Source organism: Protopterus annectens, chromosome 11.part0 (assembly GCF_019279795.1).
Source record: "Protopterus annectens isolate FY-2018-M chromosome 11.part0, PAN1.0, whole genome shotgun sequence".
Taxonomy (NCBI): Eukaryota; Metazoa; Chordata; order Ceratodontiformes; family Protopteridae; genus Protopterus; species Protopterus annectens.
The window spans coordinates 1,491,084,205-1,491,096,888 of NC_056745.1; the positions used below are offsets into that span (position 1 = coordinate 1,491,084,205).

Here is a 12,684-nt window from a genome sequence, read left to right on the forward strand (position 1 = left end):
ATTTGTTTTAGAGCTTCTGCCCTTTGATTTGGAGGTAGGTTTGGCATTCCTCTCTTCCCTGGCAGAGTATGGAAGTGAAACCTGTAACCTTGGTCTATTGTCTGCAAAATCCACTTGTCTCTTGTGATGTAATGCCAGTTTACTGAAAATAAAGCTAGCTTCCCGCCCAAGGGTGCTTTTAGTTGTTCCCTGGTAGGCGGTGCTAGAGCCAAGTCACTGTGATTGTCCTGTAGTAGTGGTGGTGGCTGTGTCCGTGGCTGCACCTCGCTGGTTGTTACCCTGCCACTGACGTCCCCTGTAGGCACCCCTGGATTGACCTCTGCCTCTTGAGCGCCTATTCCTGCCTCTCTGAGCTCTGGAGGAGTCTGGAAAGGACCAATTCTTGGAGGGCCAATTCCTGCTAAACCTCGGAGGTTGGACCTGTGAGAAATCTTTCACTGTCTGGACAGATTTTGCCTTCTCTTCCATCTTCTTCAGCACCTGTTGTGCAGGAGAGCCAAACAAATTGATCTTATCCAAGGGAACATCTAGTAATTTGGATTTCACATGGTCTGGTAAGGCCTGCTCTTTTAACCATGCATGCCTTCTGATAACTGTGCCAGTCATGGCTGATCTAAAGGAAGCCTCCAGTGCATCATAGCCGCATTTTAAGGAATGGTTACTGACCTGCTGAATGTTATGTACCATTTCCTGAACAGATTTTCTGTCTAATGGTTCATCTGAGGACAACTTCTTGGTTAACTGGTCTAGCATAAATTCTTGATACTGGATCATGTGGAATTGACAGTTCAATGCTCTAGCTGAAAGAGTAGCAGAAGTGTAAACTTTTTTACCCCATCTCTCTAAGGACCTGGATGCCCTTTCAGAGGGGAGGGTTTTTTTGGCTGAGGTAGCTGCTACAGCCTTAGAACCCTGGGAGATAGTCTCGGGATCTGCAAAAGGAGCCTTATACAAATGGTGATGAGTATCCGGAACCCTGTAGTACCTATCGGGCTTAGCAGGGGCCGGAGGAAGTGAATCAGGAGCAGTACAAGCATCATTAAATGCATCATCTACAACAGAGAGAACTGGAGGAATGGCTAAAGGCCTGTGTTGTGGTAAATGCAGAAAGGTTCTAAGCCTCTTTCTAGAGTCTGAGAAATCCTGGCCCTGCCACTGAAATTGTTCCCTCATAGCATGCAAGGTTTCCCCAAAGGAAAATTCCTCAGGCGGAGAGGCAGAAGGGATGGACTCTTCAGCATCTGAGTCTTCATAAGGGGAGAAAGAAGCCTCTGGAGGGTTAGTATTATCTGAATCATCAGAGGAATCATCTGTAGAAACTGGTTCAGGAGGCTCTGCTCTAGGCCTCTTCTCTGGAGGTGGGTGAGAGGCTCTGTCTGTGTGAGATTGGGATCCCCGGATTAAAGAAATGAGATCTTCTGCTAGACTAAGCATTTGTGAACTAGAGCTAGGCCTGTGAGAGGGGGTCTTAGCAGGCACAGATTTAGTAGTTTTAGCTGCTTTAGCCCTGGCAAAAGCCTTAATGGACATGGATGCAGGTGGCCTAGCAGCTCCACATGCAGGGGTGGAGATATCCAAGGGGATAGTGTCAGATAATTCCTGAGAAACTGCAAGAGCAGAAGGTAAATCAGAAGCCGATTCCACGAGGTTGGAAGAGGCCTCGGTAGGAGGTAAGTTTTCGGCTGAAGGAAGAACCGCTTGCTCGGTTTCAGCCGAAACCGAGACACTCGCGGTTGGCCTAACCACGGTTTCGGCCGAAACCGCAGACCGCGAGTGTCGGTCCTTTTCCTTGCGCTTTTTTGATATTTGCGTACTCGGAGGATCCGACGGCATAATGTAAGCAAAATCGGAGCCGAAAAACTCCTCAGCAAATTCCGACCAACGTCTAAGCGTCCGTCGGTTAAAAGAAGCACAGGCTAGACAAGCTACTACGTCGTGGTCTGGGCCTAAACAAGGTAAGCAGTAAGAGTGGAAATCTTTATGAGGTATTTGTTTCCCACAAGTTAAACAGTTATTCACTTTTTCTGACATCGGCTGAGGCAAGAAAGAGTCCCCAACGGGGTACTTAGCTTTTTAGAAGTCTTCGGAGTAGAAGAATTCGGTAGTAGTAATCTCTGGTTCTGACCGACCGGCACTTGCGAACAGCTTCTGCTTCGGGCGCCACGCGGCAAGAAAGACTGAGGAAAATGGCGTCGGCTGATGCCTTTATACCCGAATAACTGCAGCTGTGACGTCGGGTGAAGTGCGACATCAGCCGAGGCCAGACCCAGACTTTGGAATCCGGCCGACCGAAAGGCTGCCTGACGACAGGACAACCCATTTGTAAGGACTGCAGATGCATCCTTGAAGGACATCAACCTCGTCCCTGTTCTTCTCCAAGTCAAAGCAATGGCCTCCACTCTGCTCTTCTCGCAGTCAGAGGAATGCCCTCCCCTCCACTCTTCTCCCAGTCAGAGCAACGCCCTCCTATCCACTCTTGTCCCAGTCAGAGCAACACCCTCCTCCCTACTCTTCTCTCAGTCAAAGCAACGCCCTTCCCTGCGCTCTTCACCCAGTCAGATCAACGTCTATCCTTCGGCTCTTCTCTTCTCCCAGTCAGAGCAACACCCTTCCCTCCGCTCTTCTCCCAGACAGACCAACGTCTATCCTTCGGCTCTTCTCCCAGTCAGAGCAGCGCCCTCCTCCCTGCTCTTCTCCCAGTCAGAGCAACGCCCTCCTCTCCACTCTTGTCCCAGTCAGAGCAACACCCTCATCCCTGCTCTTCTCCCAGTCAGAGCAACGCCCTCCCATCCACTCTTCTCCCAGTCAGAGCAACACCCTATCCCTGCTCTTCCCCTATTCAGAGCAATTCCCTCCCCTCCTCTCTTCTCCCTGTCAGAGCAACGCCCTCCCCTCCACTCTTCTCCCAGTCAGAGCAACCCCCTCCCCTCCGCTCTTCTCCCAGTCAGATCAACACCATCCCCTCCGCTCTTCTCCCAGTCAGAGCAACGCCCTCTCCTCTGCTCTTCTCCCAGACAGACCAACGTCTATCCTTCGGCTCTTCTCCCAGTCCGAGCAGCGCTCTCCCCTCCACTCTTCTTCAAGTCAGAGCCCTCCTCCCTGCTCTTCTCCCAGTCAGAGCAACGCCCTCCTCTCCACTCTTGTCCCAGTCAGAGCAACACCCTCATCCCTGCTCTTCCCCCAGTCAGAGCAACGCCCTCCCCTCCACTCTTCTCCCAGTCAGACCAACGTCTATCCTTTGGCTCTTCTCCCAGTCAGAGCAACACCCTCCCATCCACTCTTCTGCCAGTCAGAGCAACTCCCTCCTCCCTGCTCTTCTCCCAGTCAGAGCAACTCCCTCCCCTCCACTCTTCTCTAATCCATTTACGGCTGAATTAGGGAGCGGCATCACTGACCTGCTGGCCGTCTGAAAGCAGCCTGGGCTACTGTGTGAATGTCCAAGGAGATCCCAGAAAGAAAGCACTGTTTGTGCTTTGATATCGGACAACCATGCAGACGCTACACAGTAAAACAGCACTTAGGAAGGGTAAGCTTAGGCCTTTCTTTAGTACAGTCTGATTACATGGGCATTTTGTACAAATACAGCATTTAGGTGTAGCTATGACTGGTCCTGCATTAGTATCTTATTTGTACACGGGCAATCTCTAGTTTTAGAAAGTTCAGGCCAATATGTTTTTCATGTACCAGATGTGGCTACTTTCCTGTGATAATTGTAAGGAAATGTGGGCAGTGTCAGCAGACATAAAGAAAGGTAACCGAGCTGCTAGTCAATGTCTCAAACACAGATGCTAAAATACCAAGATATACAGTTTTACTGCCAACAGCTGAGTAATACAAAGAATGGACTTGTCATAAGTCCTCTAATTAAGTGCCTGGATTTCCTTCTCTAAATGGAAAACAAATCATTTTATGAAATACAAAAGCTTTATTTGGCTTTGCTAACAAACATTACCTGCTTTTTCACAATTTTCTGTGTTAAACAGCACATCCTTCCAATAGAAATCAAAGTCTGTTCATCTTCTAGGCATCTGTAATCAGAAATGCTGCAACATAACAGAAAAAATATGAAACATAGTTCTGTGTAGGTTTAAGTGAAATTCACCACCTCATCAACAGCAAAATTAATCTTTTGTGCTATTTGTGTTCATTTCTTTTATTTATCTGCAATCCTGTGGATACACAATAACTTTCATGAAAGCAAACAGGAAATAAGTATATAACATCAGAGATCAGTGGAATGCAACAAAAACATTCATTATTCAAAGTAAAAGTGACATCTTTCTATAACCAGTGAACCTTATAATTAAGAAACTTAGATGCAACATAACAAAAAAACAGTGACTTAAATATTCCCATAGTTTGTGAGACAGATAATCCAGCATATACATAGAAGGTGAAAATTAAGAAACTATTCAGCATACACATACAGAACTGTGCAAGTCTGAAGATGGAGGAAACTGAGACTGCCTACGAGTCTTTGGTATGACTTTCACATTACTGTAAAGTTAATGATCTGAGAACATTTACTTAGAATATTCTTTCAGACTTTTTCAGCAGCTGATTGTTGGAAATTTGGGACTTTGAGAAATGTAAGCTTTGCGATACAAACTACTGTGAAGTATCTGGTTACTCTGTATCTCGTTTCTGTTCCATTTCTATTTTTGGTATCAGCTTCTAAAAGACCGCTGGGTTACAATGTAACTGTTCACCAGTATGTTTCACTACTCAGTTTTCAGGAGCTTCATTTTATCCTGTAGTCTCGTGTGCAGTCCCATACCTGTTACTTAGTGCTTGCGAGGAGTTATTCTCAAGGAAGTCAGTTAGGACTCTGCTTAACTTTTGAACACAAATTAATCTTTGAAATGGAGTGTTAGAGTTGGTGTTTTTGGGCTAATTACCATTAGACTGTTGGACTAACAAGTACCACTGAGGTGAAACTGCTGAAGTGCTGGCATAGTTCTACCTTGTTCTTTTCATCTCAGACATTTTGAGACATTTGGATTACTGTTATGTGATCCCTGTTCTACAACTCAGGACTTTGTTGATTTTTGAATAAAATGGACGGCGCAATAGTGCAGCCATTGCATTGTCGACTCACAGCAAGAGATTCTCCAGTTCAATTCTCTGCTGGGGTGCCTTCTGTGCGGAGTCTGCATGTCTTCCCTGCATCCTTGTGGGTTTTCTCCGGGTGCTCTGGTTTCCTCCCACGTTGCAAAGACATGCATCTGCAGCATTTCTCCCTGTGCCTCCACTGAAAATTGGCTTTGTTCCAAGTTGGACTTTCCTGGTAAACAAATGTTAAATAAAATAAATCTTCATAGTTCTCTTGACAAACGAGCTTTATTTTTTTCTCTTCCACCATGTTGTCTTATTTGCTATTTTTCATTATTCTTACAGCATTTATACTGATAATAATTGTACACTCTGCACTTTGTTTATTCTTTAATTATTGTATTGGCAATGTTGTACTGTACTGGCTCACCATATGCGCAGTAACAAGCATCGCCCAAACCTCACCCAACACCCAGTAAAAGGCTGACATTACAGTTTAGTCATGAATAAACAATGGCATGTGTTTTTCGGCCGCATGAAAATTCATCCAGGTTTGTCAGCATGCAGCAAGCAGATACTGGGGACTTGTGAATTCAGTGATTCACAGGGCAAATAAACTATTGAAAAGGAAGGATGGATGGGCCAGTAGAGTGCAACAAAGCCAACTGTACAATGTACATTAATTTTACCCTTTACAAAAGTACAGGGAGATTTTGAATTTTGTATTTTCAGATTTCTTCATGATTTTAAAATATTGAGACAGTACAAGAAATGTAACTACCAGTACGTTGCAAAAATGGTTATGTAAAGCAGTGGCTGCTGCAAAGCTGGTAGTAGGGGCTGAAGTTACGCCATTCCGTATGTCTGTGTGTAACTCTTTATAGATTTTTTTCCTTGAATCTTTTTCTAATTTTGTCCAGAATTATATGTCTTGTTACTGTTTTTCCTTTGCTTTTGCAGGGGCGCCAGCCTCCATGCACCCCCTTGTGTGTGTGTGTGGGGGGGTGCCCCCCCACCCCAGTTACTTCAATATACCAACTCTGAGATCGCACTAGCTTGAGGCAGAGACACAAACACAAATGCATTAAAACCTTTCCAGAGGAAATCTACAGGACAAATGAAGTGCTTTTCTAATACAATCTTAAAACCACCGTACTTTAGGACGCTTCCAATGCCATAAGGCAAACAGAAATGTCTTAAAAGTTAAATTATAGGTCTGCATCATTTCATTACTGAAACTCATCAACAATCAATGTATTCATGGTGGCATCGGCAAATCTGCATACCATGCCAATCATTCGTCATTTGCATACCACTGGCACTGGGCTTGTTAATCCCTCTGGCCATGCCCATTCCTGCGTGAAACGGATGGTGACCAGTACACTACAACAAAGGTCCATTCCAGCGTGAAACGGATGGTGACCAGTACACTACAACAAAGGCCCATTCCTGCGTGAAACGGATGGTGACCAGTACACTACAACAAAGGCCCATTCCTGCGTGAAACGGATGGTGACCAGTACACTACAACAAAGGCCCATTCCTGCGTGAAACGGATGGTGACCAGTACACTACAACAAAGGCCCATTCCTGCGTGAAACGGATGGTGACCAGTACACTACAACAAAGGCCCATTCCTGCGTGAAACGGATGGTGACCAGTACACTACAACAAAGGCCCATTCCTCCGTGAAACGGATGGTGACCAGTACACTACAACAAAGGCCCATTCCTGCGTGAAACGGATGGTGACCAGTACACTACAACAAAGGCCCATTCCTGCATGAAACGGATGGTGACCAGTACACTACAACAAAGGCCCATTCCTGCGTGAAACGGATGGTGACCAGTACACTACAACAAAGGCCCATTCCTGCGTGAAACGGATGGTGACCAGTACACTACAACAAAGGCCCATTCCTGCGTGAAACGGATGGTGACCAGTACACTACAACAAAGGCCCATTCCTGCGTGAAACGGATGGTGACCAGTACACTACAACAAAGGCCCATTCCTGCGTGAAACGGATGGTGACCAGTACACTACAACAAAGGCCCATTCCTGCGTGAAACGGATGGTGACCAGTACACTACAACAAAGGCCCATTCCTGCGTGAAACGGATGGTGACCAGTACATTACAACAAAGGCCCATTCCTGCGTGAAACGGATGGTGACCAGTACACTACAACAAAGGCCCATTCCTGCGTGAAACGGATGGTGACCAGTACACTACAACAAAGGCCCATTCCTGCGTGAAATGGATGGTGACCAGTACACTACAACAAAGGCCCATTCCTGCGTGAAACGGATGGTGACCAGTACACTACAACAAAGACCCATTCCTGTGTGAAACGGATGGTGACCAGTACACTACAACAAAGACCCATTCCTGCGTGAAACGGATGGTGACCAGTACACTACAACAAAGGCCCATTCCTGCGTGAAACGGATGGTGACCAGTATACTGCAACAAAGACATTGCATTTTCATTCTTTCACTTTGATGGTAAGTATAAGTTGTTAGAACTGAAGCACTATAAGAAAATCCAAGTTGAAATCAATGATGAACACTAGCAATTAATCGCAGAACAGTGGGCCTCTTACAAATTTACAGCTTCCTTGTTTAAAATATCTTATGCAGTTTGAATTAAAATAACAAGCTGTTCAAACTAACCTTACGTGCATTTAAACTTGATACATTACAGGAAATAAGTGAAATGTGTACATTAAATACACACACATACCTGGATATATTCATTTCTAACTGCCAAAATTAACTGAAAACTAATTTCCTCTAAAGCACAGTTGTTTAAATCACAATTAACAGAAAACTGTGCAAGGTAACAGGCAATTACTGCTGCTGTGGATTAGGATGTTAGGAATTACAAGACAATTTAGTCTGAAACACAATCGGTGCCTTGCTACTGCCCACCCTTATGTTATACCCCCCTCTCTAGTACACTGTCATGCACCAGCACTATTTCTCTGTGCAAGTCGTGTTTTCACTTTTGTCTGTGCTTGTGTGACTGCAGATTTACTATATTTAAGTAATGCAGGTGGGGTGGGGGCAAAGCCTCTCTATATGAGGATGCAGGGGGCAAGACTTTTAAAGGAGTATTTGCTACATATAAAATTGTATATGAAATATTATTTAGATGAAATGTGCTTTCGATTAATTTTTTCAGTGAGTTGTGACTAGATTTAAAACCAATTAGATGAAATTTTATATTTCACCAACAACATCAACCCATTTTCTACACGGAGTTAGGGTGACACTTCAGCTGTTGCCATTTCTGTCAATTCAGTGCCACTCTCTTACCTTCTTTGAAAGTCATGCCTGACTGTTGGAGGTCTTCTCTCATACAATCCATCCATCTCTTTGCTGGATGCCCTCGTTTACTCATGCCTTCTTGCTGTCCCAAATCATCTTCTCCAGATTGTCTTCTACTTTCCTGCAGATGTGCCCAAGCCACCATAATTTACTTTCTTTGCCTTCTCTGCAATTGGAGCTATATGGAATTCTACTCTGCTTTCCTCATTTCTTCATCTGACCCACAGTGTGCATCCTACCACCCTTCTCAGGCACTTCACTTCCATCATCTCTACCTTCCTCAACTGTTCTGCCTTTACTGCCCAGGTTTTTATCATACAGTAGTACTGGTCGCACCACCATTTTGTACACCTTACTTTTCAGCTTCTTTGGTATTCTTCAGTCATACACTACACCTGACAGTCTATGCCAGTTGGCTGCAGCCACTCTGATTCTAGGTTTTACCTCTTCATTCAGACTTCCCTCATCCTCAACCTTTCCTCACTGATACTTGAAGCTATTTACTTGTTCCACTATCTTCCTTTCTGTCTCAATACTCAGCTTCTTCTGATTTTACTCACTTGCCCCATTACAACTGACTTATCTGTAGGCAGCTTCATCTCATGTGCCTTCAGTTTTGCATTCCATTCATCTACCTTTTGTTGAAGTTCTTGTTCAAAGTCTATCTGTAATGCCACATTGTGTGCATACAGCAGCTTTGTTGATCTGTCCCCTCTGACATGTTTGCTAATATAGTTCATCACGGCAGACAGATGAACCATGATGTAAATCCAGTCACACTGAGAACCCCTCTGTGAGTCCGAACAGTTTGTATATGTGTCTGCCTGCACTAATTCTACCAATGTTTCTGGGACTTTCAAACATTGCAATATTGCCCAAATCAGCTTTTTTTAGGACCTTCCCATATGTTTTTGCCAAGTGAAGGAATGTCTATTTGAAAATTTTCCTTATGTCTAGCTTATTGTCTGCCATCTATCTTACTGCAAACATCGGGTCGGTTATGCTGCATTCTGATCTATCTATCTTACTGCAAACATCGGGTCGGTTATGCTGCATTCTGAAGAGAATTTGAACTGCTCCTCTACCGTGTTCCTTTCCACTACTCTTCATATCCATTTATCAATCACACTGTCCAGAAATGTCATGCAGTGTGACAGGAGTCTGACGCCTCAATACTGCTCATAGCTGTGAATGTCCAGTTTGTTCTTGTACACTGCCATGAGTATGCTTTTTCTCCAGTCATTTGGGATATGCCTTTCTCTCCACAGTGCTATGAATACCCTCAACAGCCATTTTCTCTCCTATCTCCACCAACATTTTGATCATATCTGCCCAACCTCTTTGAGCCAGCTGCTTTCCCAGGCTTCATTTTCCTTAGTGGTGTCCTCACTTCTTCTAGGGTGGGCTCTTTTTCCTCCTTCACTGTGGGCTGTGTCTTGGGCAGTACAATTTCTGTGGGGTTTTCTTCATTCAGAAACTGTTGGAAGTACTCCTTCCATCTAAGGTTACCACATGTCCCACTTTGAGAGGGACAGTCCCTCTTTGGGCAGTTGTGTCCTACAAAGAAATTGTAAAAATGGCAAATGTCCTGAGATTTTAGGACAAATTTATTTCCTTTATTTTATGTAATAGTTGCATAAAACAGTTATTCTGTATCTGAAATACCTAAATGTTATAAGAAACAGAATAAGCAACTAAAATGCTATAAGAATAAGCTTTTACTTAGGCAAAAAAGTGAAGTTCTGCCCTTTGTACTATCCGTAGGTATGTTTCGTCCTGCAAAATATGACGTTTGTACCAAAAATGCCCCACTTTGGACATTTGAAAAGGTGGCAACCCTACTTCCATCTGCCTTTGATGTCTTGTGGACTGGTGGGCAGGTTGTTGCTGGCATCCCTTTTAACAGTATCTGATGACTACATTCTTTATCTTTGTCTTTACCTTTCAGCCTGAAAGAGTTTTTGTGTCGTCTACCGAGTCACTTTCCAGAAGCTAGTAGAGTGTCTCTGATGCCTTGTTTTTTCATGCTTTTTATTACAAGTCTTCTCTGAATGTCTCTGTTAGCCAAACAGTATTACTTCTTAGCCTTGCCTGTCTTTTCTGTCTCCCACTTTTTCCTTCTTTCCTTTGATTACTTCCTAGACGTCTGCCCCCCGCCACTAGCTTTCCTTATGCACCTTATTTGATTACTTCCTAGACTTCTGCACTCCACCACTAGCTTTCCTTATGCACCTTATTTGATTACTTCCTAGACGTCTGCACTCCACCACTGGCTTTCCTTATGCACCTTATTTGATTACTTCCTAGACTTCTGCACTCCACCACTAGCTTTCCTTATGCACCTTATTTGATTACTTCCTAGACTTCTGCACTCCACCACTAGCTTTCCTTATGCACCTTATTTGATTACTTCCTAGACTTCTGCACTCCACCACTAGCTTTCCTTATGCACCTTATTTGATTACTTCCTAGACTTCTGCACTCCACCACTAGCTTTCCTTATGCACCTTATTTGATTACTTCCTAGACTTCTGCACTCCACCACTAGCTTTCCTTATGCACCTTATTTGATTACTTCCTAGACTTCTGCACTCCACCACTAGCTTTCCTTATGCACCTTATTTGATTACTTCCTAGACTTCTGCACTCCACCACTAGCTTTCCTTATGCACCTTATTTGATTACTTCCTAGACTTCTGCACTCCACCACTAGCTTTCCTTATGCACCTTATTTGATTACTTCCTAGACTTCTGCACTCCACCACTAGCTTTCCTTATGTACCTTATTTGATTACTTCCTAGACTTCTGCACTCCACCACTAGCTTTCCTTATGCACCTTATTTGATTACTTCCTAGACTTCTGCACTCCACCACTAGCTTTCCTTATGCACCTTATTTGATTACTTCCTAGACTTCTGCACTCCACCACTAGCTTTCCTTATGCACCTTATTTGATTACTTCCTAGACTTCTGCACTCCACCACTAGCTTTCCTTATGCACCTTATTTGATTACTTCCTAGACTTCTGCACTCCACCACTAGCTTTCCTTATGCACCTTATTTGATTACTTCCTAGACTTCTGCACTCCACCACTAGCTTTCCTTATGCACCTTATTTGATTACTTCCTAGACTTCTGCACTCCACCACTAGCTTTCCTTATGCACCTTATTTGATTACTTCCTAGACTTCTGCACTCCACCACTAGCTTTCCTTATGTACCTTATTTGATTACTTCCTAGACTTCTGCACTCCACCACTAGCTTTCCTTATGCACCTTATTTGATTACTTCCTAGACTTCTGCACTCCACCACTAGCTTTCCTTATGTACCTTATTTGATTACTTCCTAGACTTCTGCACTCCACCACTAGCTTTCCTTATGCACCTTATTTGATTACTTCCTAGACTTCTGCACTCCACCACTAGCTTTCCTTATGCACCTTATTTGATTACTTCCTAGACTTCTGCACTCCACCACTAGCTTTCCTTATGCACCTTATTTGATTACTTCCTAGACTTCTGCACTCCACCACTAGCTTTCCTTATGCACCTTATTTGATTACTTCCTAGACTTCTGCACTCCACCACTAGCTTTCCTTATGCACCTTATTTGATTACTTCCTAGACGTCTGCACTCCACCACTAGCTTTCCTTATGTACCTTATTTGATTACTTCCTAGACTTCTGCACTCCACCACTAGCTTTCCTTATGTACCTTATTTGATTACTTCCTAGACTTCTGCACTCCACCACTAGCTTTCCTTATGTACCTTATTTGATTACTTCCTAGACTTCTGCACTCCACCACTAGCTTTCCTTATGCACCTTATTTGATTACTTCCTAGACTTCTGCACTCCACCACTAGCTTTCCTTATGCACCTTATTTGATTACTTCCTAGACTTCTGCACTCCACCACTAGCTTTCCTTATGCACCTTATTTGATTACTTCCTAGACTTCTGCACTCCACCACTAGCTTTCCTTATGCACCTTATTTGATTACTTCCTAGACTTCTGCACTCCACCACTAGCTTTCCTTATGCACCTTATTTGATTACTTCCTAGACTTCTGCACTCCACCACTAGCTTTCCTTATGCACCTTATTTGATTACTTCCTAGACTTCTGCACTCCACCACTAGCTTTCCTTATGCACCTTATTTGATTACTTCCTAGACTTCTGCACTCCACCACTAGCTTTCCTTATGCACCTTATTTGATTACTTCCTAGACTTCTGCACTCCACCACTAGCTTTCCTTATGCACCTTATTTGATTACTTCCTAGACTTCTGCACTCCAC

At 43.9% G+C, this 12,684-nt stretch overlaps 1 protein-coding gene across 2 annotated transcripts in view; it reads right to left on the reverse strand.

The window, feature by feature from the left end:
• Nucleotides 1-12,684, reverse strand: part of HDAC10 (histone deacetylase 10) — a 680,378-nt gene that overhangs the window by 186,067 nt on the left and 481,627 nt on the right. For both annotated transcript variants that reach the window (XM_044088799.1, XM_044088800.1), the window contains one exon: nt 3,953-4,043. In XM_044088799.1, coding sequence (XP_043944734.1) covers nt 3,953-4,043 — 91 coding nt within the window. The remainder of the gene's footprint in view (nt 1-3,952; nt 4,044-12,684) is intronic.